Source organism: Sminthopsis crassicaudata, chromosome 3, assembly GCF_048593235.1.
Source record: "Sminthopsis crassicaudata isolate SCR6 chromosome 3, ASM4859323v1, whole genome shotgun sequence".
NCBI classification, from domain to species: Eukaryota; Metazoa; Chordata; class Mammalia; order Dasyuromorphia; family Dasyuridae; genus Sminthopsis; species Sminthopsis crassicaudata.
Genome location: NC_133619.1, coordinates 554,095,043 through 554,109,528, shown reverse-complemented (window position 1 = coordinate 554,109,528; position 14,486 = coordinate 554,095,043). Strand labels below are relative to the sequence as shown.

General features: G+C 35.0%; 1 protein-coding gene across 26 annotated transcripts in view; it reads left to right on the top strand.

Annotated features, from left to right (window-relative positions):
* The window catches only part of DLG2 (discs large MAGUK scaffold protein 2), a 2,604,243-nt gene that overhangs the window by 2,005,241 nt on the left and 584,516 nt on the right, over positions 1–14,486 (top strand). For all 26 annotated transcript variants that reach the window (XM_074304592.1, XM_074304594.1, XM_074304589.1 and 23 more), the window contains one exon: positions 5,965–6,120. In XM_074304592.1, coding sequence (XP_074160693.1) covers positions 5,965–6,120 — 156 coding nt within the window. The remainder of the gene's footprint in view (positions 1–5,964; positions 6,121–14,486) is intronic.

Sequence of the window (14,486 nt, the reverse complement as noted above, 5' to 3'; positions counted from 1 at the left end):
ACTATCCCTATTACTGCAGAGATCAATACCCTCAGTGTCAGTCCCTCTAGCTCATCTTATATTCTTTATTATTTCTCAAGTCCCATATTGAAGCAGTTGCCAAGGCTGGTCAATTTACCTGTTTAACATTTCCTAAATCAAAGGAATTTAACATCTCTTTCTCTTCTCTGACTGCCACCATTCTAGTGCAGACACTTATAAACTCATGCATTGATTGTTGAAAAAAGGCTGTTGGTATGTTTGCCAGCCCTAAGTTTCTCTCCAATCCTATCTATCCCTCCCATTCTCCCATTAAAGTGATTTTCCTAAAACATAAGTTTAATCATCATACACATATATACACATACTATATAACACAAAACACACAACCCTCCAGAAACTACAATGGCTTTTTGTTGTCTCCAGAAACAAATGCTCTGTTGTTTGGCATTCAAACCCTTTATAATCTTTCTCCTTCCTACCTTTCCAGTCTTCTTACACCTTATTCCTCAATATCTACTCTTCTATCCAGTGTTGCCTCCTGGCTGTTACATGATTATAACACTCCAGCTCTCTGGCTTTTCAGCATGCCTTGGAATGCTCTTCCTTTTCAGCTCCTATTACTGATCTCCTTGTCTTCCTTTAAGTCCCAACAAAAATCTCTCTTCTATAGGAAGTTTTCCTCAATCCTACTTACTTAATTAATTAATTCCAGTGCCTTCCCCTTGTTAATTATCTCCAGTCTACCCTGTATATAGTTTGATTTGTAAATATTTGTTTGTATGTTTTGTTCTTCATTAGATTATAAGCCCCTTAAGGGCAGGGACTGTCTATTGCCTTTTTTTCCCTATTTTTGAGTGCTTACCACAATACCTGGCACATAGTAGTGCTTAATAAATGTTTATTGATTGTAAAGATTAGTCTCTATCTCCTGTGTCTAACAGAGTGCTGAGCACATAACTTATGCTAAATAAATGCTTGTTAAATTATGTATAAGGTATCCCAAAAGTTTTTGTGCAGTTTTAAGCTTTTTAAAGTAGCTTGATAGCTTTAAAATGCACTAAGACTTTTGGAACATTCTGTATAAGTGTGAGCTCTTCCCTATATAGGTAACTTAACATTTAGCCTTAGAAGAACTATCCACTTTGGACTTTAATATTTGTTGATTATCCCTGTATTTGAAAAAGAGAAATTTAGCAAGATTTTTTTTTAAATCTTCTTTTCTCCCAGAGTTATCCAATGTCTTCACAATCTAGAAAATAGAGTTTGGATTTGATATGTGTTCTCTTTAGTTTTTGGCCCTGGGGAATGGGAGGGAGAGGAGGCAAGAATAAATAAAATCAATTGGGAAGGAAAGAAAAGCTCTGTGCCAGGCAAAAATGAAGCTGCGATATCAGGTGCTACATCTCTGGATTAATAAGAGTAGAGACAGTGAGTAATTGATTAGAGTCAAGCCATAAATCCTGAATGTTATACAACTCAGCAGTCACTGTTGCCAAAGGTACTAGAGGCATCAGCTGAAGCCGAAGTTACTGCAGCCAGCTCCAAATGGGAAATTTACTAAATCTGCAGAATATGAAATAATAGTGTTTCCTTTAAACACTTCCAAAGGGAGAAGGAGATGAGTCTTATAATTTTCAGCAGTATGTGTTTGTCTTTTTGAGGTATGTTTGGGGAGAATGGAAAGGAAACAGAGATTGAGAGAAAGAAGAGAAGGAGAGGGAGTGAAAGGAGAAGGGGCATTGAGGGAGAGGGAAAAGGAAGGAAGTGAGGAGAGACACAACAGAAAGGGTGAGGTGGGTGCAATTGGGGAGAGAATCAGAATCAAAGAAATATTTTTTGCCTTCCTGAATTACTCTAGTGACCCAAGCAAGAGAAGAAGAGTTTTTGGTTTCAAAAAGAAAAACAGTATGGTGGAGTGAAAAGAAAGACTAGCAATTGTAGTGTGAGGGCTTGCCAAATCTTTTCTAGAGCTGCTCATCTATCTGTGGTGTCTACCTGGCAACATGAGTCTCACCTGTGGCTCCAAGAAGCTGTAGTATGGGAGGGCAAAACTATCTCAGCAAACTGACTAAACCAGGTCAAGGGTAACTAACAAGCTTAAAACCCTTTGCTGAGTTAGAGAGGTGTGTACCTGAAGCAAGTGAACTTTCCCCAGTGGAATGAGGAAATGAGAACAATTTGTTCTATGGCCATGAAGATGGCTAAAGAAATCATGGTAGAGTGCTTAGAGCTGGGTCAGACTACTGCACCCCAGTCCATCCATCATCAGTCATTGTGACTTTTGTCTTGCCATTGGACTTTGATGATTCTGGAAGAGTGAGGGAGGCTGATATCTTTGTGCAATTATATCTCATCTAAATCCAATTCATATGCAAGTTAAGACACCACCCTGCAATGTCATTGGTCCTCTTTGACAATGAAGGACAAATAACAATAGGTATTTGAATGAAAAAAAAAAAAGGATACCTTAATTCTTATTCTCCTCATCTTACTCCTCAATAATTCCCTGAACAATAAACATAAAGAAGGGAGGGGTGGTGGAATGAGAGCTCTCATTTAGAGTCATGCTTCTATATCATGCTTCATAAATCTGATAGATTTTTAAATTGCTTTTAATTAGTCTGTTATTTATCCCTCCTTCTTTCTCAGCCTCCCTTCTTTTTTACTCCTTCCTTTCTTCATTTCATCTTTCTTCTCCCTCCTTCCCAATCTCTTCCCCTTACTTTATCTCTGTTTTTACCTCTGTCTCTCTTTGTCTGTCTCTCTGTCTCTCTTTCCTTGGCTGGGAACTTCATCACTGAAATCCTTTCATATATCATTTGCCTGTGAGCACCATAACCCTACTCTAGGGCACTTGTTCTCTGGGATTGTCATTGCCTTTGCTGGATGAAGAAAAACTAATTCAAGCAAAGAGAACTGGCTTCCTAGAGTGCTTTAAGACCATCTCCAAAAGTCAGGAAGCTCATTCCATTAGACATATATCTTTTAGAGACCCTTCTGTCCATCTGAATTACCTCTCAATGCTACTGAAAAGGTTTGCACACAATAACTGCGCAGTTCATTTTCTTCCAGCCAATGCTGACTGGTTTGTTTGGCAAATGTTACTTATAAATTTCTACCTGTGTAAGGCTGGAACCTTTATTTTGGATTATCTAGTAAGAATGTCCAGGACTTGAGTAAGAATATCTGTTTTCCTTGTTAAAGACTGCATTTCTCTATTCCATCTTACTGTCTTTGAATTTGGCTTGTACATGTGTTTCCTATCAGTAGTGAATCAGTTTCTAAAATGAAATATTGACAATTAAAGCCTGTCTAAAGGCTTCTCATTACTTTTTCTTTAATTGTACTAAAGATCAGAACTTGATATCTTAGAAAGAACCTGACTTGGAGTCAGAAAGCCTGGGGTTGAGACAGATTTTTATTTATTAAAGAAAATAAAACTTTAAATTTTTTCTGCATAATTTAATCATTTTATTAATAATGTCATCATTTTAATAAAAGGGTTATCATTTGGCAATCTCTTTCTTAGACCAAAGGCAATCATGGTAGCAGACTCACAATAAAACTTATTTTAAAAAATACTACATAAGTCATAGGAAATGCTAATGTGCATTAGTAGAAAAAGTTTCTACACCAAAAATTCCTTGCAGCAATGAAATTGTTAAATTTAGTAAAAAAAAAAAAAATAATGCAATATTAATAATAATAGTGGCAACAACAATTTGTCCAAAGGCTTTTTATGAACTCCATGAACATAAAAATAATGATCTATAGATAATGGATAGATTAGTAGATGGTAGTTAAAGGGTTTATTAAACTTTGGAACAGCTAGATGGCACAGCCTTGGAGTGAGGAGGACCTAAGTTCAAATGTGATCTCAAACATTTAATACTTTCTAGTCATGTGCCCTGTCCTGTGCAAGTCATTTAACCTCACTGGCTCACCAATAAAAGAGTTTATTAAGCACATGTACTCTGTGCTAAGAAATAATTTAAATAAACAAACATTTTATTAATTAGTTTCCCATTAGATTGAATTGGAAAGGTTTTGGTTTTCTTCTCGCTGCCTTTTGCTTCCTCTCTCCTTAAATGTGTAATAGAATGCTTTATTCAAAGATATTTCTGCATTCTTATCCTAGAATCTGTTCTCTTCATATTCCCAATTACCTAACCCACCCCAATTCCCATTCAGGTGCCCTAACTCGTTCTGCCTTCTTAGAATAATAAATAATACTCAGACATTTGTCCCTACATACTCTTCTTATTCAGATCTTCCTGGACTATTCCCCAGCTTTTTTTAAATCCCCAATTCTTGTAGAATGCCTCACACATTATAGGTGTTTAATAAATGTTTATTAATTTACCAGCTGATTGTAGCATTCTTACTCTTCCTATATTTTTAAGCTGATATTGTCTTAAGAGGACATTTTAAACCATTCTGAAATTTCAATAGGACATGTCATAAAAGTGATTGTATATCATTTAATATTTGGATCCCAGTAATCCACAATAATACTCATTTAAAAATGTTTGCTGAATTTTTCACTATATGCCTTCATCTTTTGTGTTAGGGTTGATGAGATATATGGATAAGGAAAATCATATAATCTCTAAGTCTGAAGAGACTTCAAAAGAAATCCAGTTCAACCTGAGCAAAAAGTGTCTCAATACTGTCCCTCAAAAGATTTGGATTGATTTCTGTTTCTTGCTACTAAACTTGAGTGGATAGGGGGATGGGGAGGTGGGATGCTATCAGTTTCTTCACTTGTAAAATGAGTACATTGGTCTGAATGAACTCTGAAGTCTTTCCTATCTCTTAAAAATATAATTCTCTTGGATTTTCAGATCCTCCACAAATTATCATCTAATTTCTGCTTGAAAATCTCCAGGGAACGCAAATCCACTGTATCCCAAGACAATCTATCCCACCTTTGGATGGTTATCATTGTTAGAAAGTTGTTTCCTTTTATTCAGACAAGTTTCTGCATCTCTCTAGCTTCCACCTGTGGCTCATGTTTAGCTGTCTTGGGGCAAAGAGAGGAACATCATCTTATATCCTCATGATGCTGTCCCAATATTATATATTGAATTGTATTGTTTATATTTTACATAAAATTATTTGCATGCAAGTCTCAGTTTCATCATATGTTTAGTTATTTTTCAGTTGTGTCTGATTCTCTGTGACCATATTTGGGGTTTTTTTTTGGCAGAAATACTGGAGTAGTTTGTCATTTCCTTCTCCAACTCATTTTACAAATGAGAAACTGAGGCAGACAGAGTTAAGTGATCTGCCCAGGGTCACAGAGTTAATAAGTGTCGTGGATGGATTTGAATTCAGGTCTTCCTGAGGTCCAGCATTGTAGTCACTGAACCACCAAGCTAACTGTTCCTTGGTAGTCTTCCCAATAGTTGAGTAATGCTATCATGTCTTCTACTATATAACTTTCTTCTAGAGTTTAAACAAATCCATTTTCTTTACCTAAGGATCTTTGTATTTATTTCTATTCTCTTCTATCATGTAATTAATATGTACATTTGTGAGCAAGTGGAATATCATAGTAATTCCCAATGTTAACTAAAATGTACTTAACAGAGGAATTTGTTTTCTGAAGGAAATATTGAAAAAGTCAAGGAGTCTTATTTTCTTTTTTATTTTCTCCAGGCCTGTGATTTGATAAGTAGGAGAAATTCTTGGTATAGAAACTCCCCCTCCACTAATTCTGAGAAACAACTCATCTTTGATTCATGCCATTAAAGAATTACCTAGTCAGTGAGAAGCAGTTTACTCATGGTTGTACAACTTGTATGTGTCAGAGGGAGAACATGGCCCCCTGTTCTCTTGACCCCAAGGCTTATTACTCTGTCTTCATCCAACTAACACTAACTCTGTTTGTTATCTTTAAAGGAAGGCTGGGTGTTGATGGAGTCCACCCATTATTGTTAACTGTTCATACAACATGTTCTTTTCCTCTTTTATCTCTAGGCCTCCTGAACCCGTTTACAGCACTGTGAACAAACTCTGTGAGAAACCTTCTTCTCCCCGGCACTATTCCCCAGTGGAGTGTGACAAAAGCTTCCTTCTCACATCTCCCTACCCCCATTACCACATGGGCCTCCTCCCTGATACAGAGATCACCAGGTACAGTCTGTGCTTTTTATCTCTTTTTTCTAGTGTGAATCAGCTTCACAAGAACGAGTCTCATGTGTAACCCTCTCCTTCTGTTCTACAGTGTATATGGAAATGTTCCTTTTATTTGGTATTAAGTTCAGAATAAAAATAAAACTCAATGGGAAAAAGGAATGCGTATAATACTCCTCAGTTTATTGTTGTATATTTTCACTCAATGGTCAGCCTCGTTTATAGAAATGTGATGATGGGGCACTACATCTGTGCTTTGGGAAATTAGGAACATTATGCTTTTTTTGTTTTGATTATCTCTCCACACAAGAGCTTTTCAGAGTATAATTGTAGCATTACAGGTGCCATTCAATTTAACAGATATTTTCTTAATGTTACATGTTCTCAAGGAGCTTGTTTTCTCCCCAAAAACATTGTAAGGAATTTTGTTTTGTTTTGTTTTCCTTTTTAAGATACTGGAGGTCATAGATTTCTAGGGGAATTATAACTAGAGCATGCGTTCTGTCTGAATTTCTCTACCAGAAATGCAAGAAGTGCTCTTAAGTTTAAAACCATCAGACATTTGTTCCCCCAAATATGTTGAAAGCCAATTTCCTTTTATAACTCAGTGTCTTTCCAGCAATGGACTGCAGAATATTTGAGGGTTGTAGACACAATAAATACATAGATAATTTTGCTTAAGAGAGATGAGAGCAATTTAATAAGGACTAGGAAGCATGTAAATTCATATGGGGATTTCTAGCTCATGTATAATAACACAAACCCTCAAAATGACTTCTATAAATTTTGTGAGAGGCAGCCTAGTATTGTATTAGATTAGATGTCCATCGATTGGGGAATGGCTAGACAAATTGTGGTACATGAATGTAATGGCATATTACTGCCCTGGAAGAAACAGTGCTTACTTCCTACTGAAAAATTGCAATCTATTCAAGAAAATGGATTGTAGCTTATTTACATTTCTTATCTCTTCCAGTACCTAGGGAAGAGTTTTGCCTATAGTTGGTGCCTAATTAGTATTTTATGATATAATTACAAACAATACAATATATAATATTGGGACCATAATTTTGGTGAAGTGGATAGTATTTTGGGCCTGGAGTCACAAAGGGTCTAGAAGTTCAGATACTTGTTAGCTGTGTGACCCTTGACAAGTCATGTAACCCTGTTTACCTCAGTTTCTTCATCAGTAAAATGAGTTGTAGAAGGAAATGTTAAACCATTCCAGTATCTTTGTCAAGAAAACCCAAAATGTGATTACAAAGAGTAGGACCCAACTGAACAACAAAAATAATATCTGGGACATGGTAAAGGAAGTCTAGAGAGCAGCATGGAGAGGAATATAATTCAACCAGAATATCACTCTGACAATCACATGTCAATTTTTTTCCCCTAAGGAGGATAAAGAGCTATAAGTTCATATAATGAGAGATATTTTTGTGACTTTATAATGCAAATTAGGTTATTACTCATTTCTTTCTGTAGTATCCAAATAATTGTGATAATATTATAATAATCCAAATAATCTAGTGTGGATAAGTAGGTCTTTCTGAATTATTCCATTGTCTTATGTTGATACGTTATAATGGGTCTTTATGCAAACAGAGTTGCAAACATACTGCTAATAACCATTTTTGTACTTGACTGCTTTTTTCCCCAACATATCCTTGTGAATATGTTGGGGAATATCCTATGTGAATATTCACAAGAAAGTCAATAAAGAAAATTCATCAAATACCTACTCTGTGCTGAACAGTGGAGCTATAAATAGAAAGAGAAGAAAATTCCTGACTTGGGAACTTATATTCTAATGGTGAAAGACAAAACATGAAAAGAAAGACAAAAAGTGGAAAGAGGAGACAAAAGTAGCCAGCATGGTAGAAGAAATCTCAAGGGAAGCCTGGAGAGGAATGAGATATTGCAGACTCTGATCCTCTCCTTAAATGTCATGAAATCAGAAGGAGAGACCTGAGGGTGAGGGGCTTGTACTATGTGCTTTCCAAAACTGAAATGAGACTTCACAATGAAAAGCAGGGACATAGTAGAGGAAGTCTAGACGCAATGTGAAGAGGAATAAGGACATGCTATACGTACTTAACCAGTTTATTAGGGGAAAAGGGAGATGAAGAATGAGAGGGGGGAGAGGGAAGGGAGAAAACAGAGAAGCAGAGAGAGAGAGAAAAAAAAAAAGAGACAGTTTCCTCATTAGTAAAATGAGTTGTAGAAGGAAATGTCAGAGAGAGAGAGAGAGAGAGAGAGAGAGAGAGAGAGAGAGAGAGAAATGAAGAAACGGAAAGAGAAGAAAGATAAGGAGAGAGATAAAACAGACAGATTCAGAGGCAGATATAAGGAGGCACAGAAAGAAAAGACAGCAAGAGACATAGACGTGGACAGAGACAGAGAGATTCAGAAAAAGAGACAGAAAGATCAGAGAGAGGAGGGAAGAAAGGAGAGAGAGAAGGAAGAGAAATGGGAAGAAAATAGGAAGATTTGGGGCAAGGTACCTCCCTTCAGATAATAAGATCTGGGAATGATTCATCAAGGTCATTTTGCTTTAGCTTCAGTTATGGAAGCCCAACTCTAATATTCCTACTCAGAAAGGTATTTGGCTAGTTAGGTTATCAGTATAAAAACATGGAAATATAATTCAGAATAGTGTGAGGGCAAGGAGAATGTGGATGTCACAGCGATTCAGAGTGAAAATGAATCTATCTAACAGGTCTCTTTGGAACCTTATTTCTCTCTCTGGCTATTCTCTGAAGGCATTTTTATGAGTCAATTGCTTATCTCCCCTGGGGGCAAGACTAGCAAATTCTAAAATGCATAATGCATTTTTTGGAAATGCATGCAGAAACAATTTTTTTAGATGTGTAATCAGATGGGATGTTTCTGTTATATTAACAATGCTTAGTGCTTAATAGCATTGCAAAGTGCTTTATCCATATTAATTAAAGCCAACTTTATTTCTAAGGAATCATAGGAACCATCTTTCAATAGAATGAAGCATATCATATTGAAGTTGGAATGGCAAATACTCCATTTGCCAAAAGGAAGAAGAAGCAGAAAATCAAAATATATTGTTAGGGGATTATTTGCAGTTACCTATTTCAATCAGTTATGCTATTATGGTTGACTGAATACCCAGGAGCATTGACTTGGTTAATCAATGACTTGGAATATCCTGTCCTATATCCCCTGTCATATCCTACTTTCCCTCTGGGCCTAGGTTAGATGCCACATACTCCCTGAAGCCTTCTCTAATTCCTACCCCTATACTTTCAAAAAACTGATAGTGAGCTCTTACTCATTCAAAATCCTAGACTTTATATTTCTCTGTATTCATTATGTTCTTGTTTATATTAGAAGTGTTTATTTATATGTCTTAGAGTCACAGCTCATTTGTAAGCTCTCTAAGGATGGAGAGCATTTCTAATTTATATCTTCATACCTATTCCTATCCCAGTTTCTACTGAATAGTTCATAGAAGACACTTGACATATATTTATTGCATGAATAAATGAGTGAATTATTATAGTTACTGGTATGCATAGTATTTACCATATGATTCTTTAACTGAGGCAACCCTCCAGCTTTCCTGCTAAAGACCCTAAAACACATGAATTTGGGGAGAAATATTACAAAATGTACTTTACCTACTTTTATGCAACAGTGTGAAGAATGTTCTTAACTCTATGATTCCATGGATGCATCTTATCATCCAAATCATATGGAGACCACTTGTCTATTTACCATGGGGTCTTTTCAGCAATAGACAATACAATATTTGATGGTAAGATCTGCAGTAATAGTTTTGTTTGAGAGAGGGAAACAGAACTTTAATATAAATTAGGAAGCTGGTAGATGATATAGAACATTTTTAGTTAGTCAGAATCCTTTGTTGTTCAGTTATTCCAGTAATGACCAACTTTTCATCACCCTATTTGGAATTTTCTTGGTAAAGACGCTGGAGTGGTTTGCTATTTCCTTCTCCAACTTGTTTTAAAGATGTTGTTCTCGAAGAAGAACGTGACATCAGGGAGGTGATACCATGACATACAAGTAAATTAGATTTAAGGGAGGGAGAGCTGTGCAAGATCACCTGCCTCACTTTTCTCTCCAGAGCCATCTGAGTCCAGTGGCAAGATATAGATCAAAATGACTGGAGATGGCCCTGGATGAAATGGGAGACCTTGATCTATTTTAGACAAGATCTTCAACAGGTCTCAGTTTGACTGAGGCGGCACCCATTCAGTGATTAAAACTGGAGCAAACAGGATTAAAAGGCTTGTCCAAGTCACACAGTGAGTATCTGAGGTCACATTTGAACTCAGGTTTTCCTGAACTCCGACCCAGAACTTTATCCACTGTGCCATCTAGCTGCCCAATCTTACAGACTGTCAAAATGACTTATATAAATTTTAAATAAATTGTGGGAGAGAAAGTTCATTGGAGTAATAGAGAGAACCAGTCTCAGAAACAAGTGGGAACAGGTTCAAGTTTGGTAACAGGTTCAAGTTCTAACAGAGACTAGGTATATGACTCTAGACAAGTCGCTAAGCCTCTTAAAATCTCTGGATAACTTTGTAAGGCTCCAGTTGCTCAACAGTGGCAGATCTATATTAGCAGAGGGAGTTTCATTCTGGGGAATCCCCTACACAAATAAAATCGTAGGCCTGCACTAAATTCTTAACAGTAATTCTAAAGAGACAAGATATCCCCAGAATAAGAGATCATAGGATATGAAGTTTCCCAAAGAAGAACTGCAAACTGTAAGTGACTAAATTCTTAACAGTAATTCTAAAGAGACAAGATATCCCCAGAATATAAGAGGTCATAGGATATGAAGTTTCCCAAAGGAGAACTGCAAACTGTAAGTGACTAAATTCTTAACAGTAATTCTAAAGAGACAAGATATCCCCAGAATATAAGAGGTCACAGGATATGAAGTTTCCCAAAGGAGAACTACAAACTGTAAGTGACTTCTGAAACAAACCATCAGTACAAAAAATAGTGAAAATAATAATTGAGTTTTTATATCCTCAATTCTTACATACTAGTAAAGATGGAAAAAAATAAAGTTAACTTGATATAGTGTTGGCGGAATAGCTATGGAAAGACAGGCATAGTGATGAACTCTTGGCAGAACTGTTCATTGATTTAAACATAATGGTTATTATTTCAGGATTACACAGAAAAATGATTAAGCTGTTCATAGATTTTAATCTAATGATCTACTCAACATGTATTCCAAGTAGGTTAAGGACAGAAATAATATATAAATATTATATAAATATACTATTATTTGCATTATTTTTGTCATAGCAAACAAGTGGAAACAAAGTAGAAGCCATTGCTTGGAAAGTGACTGAGGAGAAAAAAGTAATATAGGAAAAGATGCATTATCAGTAATGGGGAGAACTTAGAAGCCTTTCCAGTACAATCAGGGCTGATGCAAGGATGCCTCTTATCACCTCTATTATTTAATATTGTACTAAAAATTAAAGGAATTAGAATAAGCAATAAGGAAATGTATTTAATTGCCCTTTGCAGATGTTCTATTATACTTAGAAAATCCTAGAGAATCAGCTAAAAGATTTCTTGAAAATATTAACAACTTTTGCAAAGTTGTAGGATACAAAATAAATCCTCATAAATATTTGGTCAGCATTTCTAGATATTCTCAACAAATTCTCACAGCAAGAGATAGAAAGAGAAATTCTATTTGAATAATTATAGACAATATAGAGTACTTGGGGGTCTACCTGCCAGGACAAACCCAGGAACTATATGAAAATAATTATAAAACAAATTTCCTTCAAATAAAGTCAGACATAAACAATTGGAAAAATATTAATTACTCATAATGGGCCAAGATAATATAAATATGAGAATTCTACCAAAATTAGTTAATTTATTCAGTGCCATATCAATCAATCAAAAATATTCTATACAATTAGAAAAAATAATAAAATTAATCCAGAAAAAACAAAAAGTCAAGAATATAAAGGGATTCAATGAAAAAAATGTGAAAGAAGGTGTTCTGGTCATACCAAATCTCAAATTCTATTATAAAATGGCAATTATCAAATCAAATTCTGCCTCAGCCACTTATTAGCTGTGCCATCTTGGGCAATTCATTTCACTTTTATCAATCAGCTTTATTTTTTTCCCACTGTAAAATCAGGACAATAATAATATTTACCTCTTAGGATTGTTATTAGATGATATTTATAAAGTGCTTTGAAAACCTTAAAGCTTTATATGTATATATATTATATATATGTATATATATATACACACACCTATATATATTATATATATATATATGTATATATATTATATATATGTATATATATACACACACACCTATATACAGTTATATACATATTTATTTAATGGAAAAAGGTGAAAATAGTATGCTTTGATCTACATTCAATCTCCATGGCTTTCTCTCTGGATGAGGATGGCATTTTCTATCCCATGTCTTTTGGAATTGGCTTGGATCACCACATTGCTGAAAAGCCATAAGTCTATCATAGTTCATCATCATATAATCTTGCTGTTATTTAGTGCATAGTGTTCTCTTGGTTCTGGTCACTTCACTCAGCTTTTCAGGCTTTTCTGAAATTAGCTTGCTCATCACTTCTTATAGAATAATTATATTTTAATACATGCATACACCATAACTTTATTCAGCTGTTTCCCAAATGAGGGGCATCCACTCAAATTTCAATTCCTTGCCACTTCAAAAAAGAACCTATAAGTATTTTTGTACATATGGGTCCTTTTTCCTTTTTTATCTCATGGAATTATGTACTCTAAGATCAGCATCTAAGAAGAGGTCTATGAAACTTAATAAGAATATAATGTGATAATCTTAATGCAATTAATATAATGATTTAATGTAATAAACAACATTTTATTTTCATATATTTCAAAGCATTATTCTGAGGAGCAATCCATAAGTTTATTAAATAGCCAGAAGGATCAGTCATTTACACACACACACACACACACACACACACACACACACACACACACACACACATACAGAAAGTTGAGAATCTCTAAAATATCCCTAAGTGATTATCCGATTTCTGTTCAAATATAGCCAGGGACAGAAAGAGAGTACTCTCCCCCCAAATAGTCCATTAAAAAAACTTTTAAAAAGACTTTATTAGTCTTATGTTACTTATAGTTTGAGCTCAGAAAATCTTTATCTTCTAATTATGTGTAGAAAAATACTAATAAAGACAGTAATCAACTTGTAAAGGCATTTTGCCCCTCAAAAAACATTGAAAACAATATGACATTTGTGCAGACCATATTCAAGGTAGCAAGAGTGATAAGATTATAGAAGAACATGCATTTGAGAATGCTATGAACTATTAGTAAGAACTTTTTTTTTTTTAAATGGAACCAAAATGTTATCTTGCAGCATCTATTCCTTGTTCCTATTTCTGGACACCAAACACACTGGTCTAATATATCATCAGAAGTGGTATGGTATAATGGAAATAGAACAAGTAGGATCAAAAAACCTAAGAGTAGTACTTGGCTCCACCACTTATTTTATTGCACTTTGAGCAGTTCATTTAAACTGTCAGCCTCAGTTTCTCACTTTGTGAAGTGGGAACAACATTTGTTAGTGTACCTTATAGAGCTATTGAATAGAGAATGCCTTGTACACCTCACAGAGTAAACAATGTGATGTCACTATTTCACATGATAGCCCTTCATATACTTCATATACTACATATACTTCATATATAAGATTGAAATAATCCCTGCTCAGTTAGTTCTTTTAGACCCAGTTCCTTCATAGCATTCTCAAATGCATATTCTTCTATAATCTTATCACTCTTGCTACCTTGAATATGGTCTGCACAAATGTCATATTGTTTTCAAAGTTTTTTGAGGGGCAAAATGCCTTTACAAGTTGATTACTGTCTTTATTAGTATTTTTCTACACATAATTAGAAGATAAAGATTTTCTGAGTTCATACTATAAATTGGTGGTAAATATAGATTTAGAAGCCATCACCCCTGATTTTCTGTTTTATTGCCATTAAAGGCTGCTTCCATTACCTGAATTCCTGTCAGCCACTCATTTTGAAGGAAGCCAGATAAAACTGAGTAAAGATAATTTTGTCATAGAAAAAAATATTAATAACGTATTTTGGAATTTTGTTTTAAATAAAGTTATAGAATCTTAAAGTTGGTTGGAACTTTAAACAACATTTAGTCCAACTCTTTATTTGATTCATAGTTGTCTTCTAAAATATCTCTGACTCACAAGCCTACTCACCATTACCTAACAGCATAAAAATGGGTCCAAGAAGTCCAGTCACAAAACTTTATTTTGC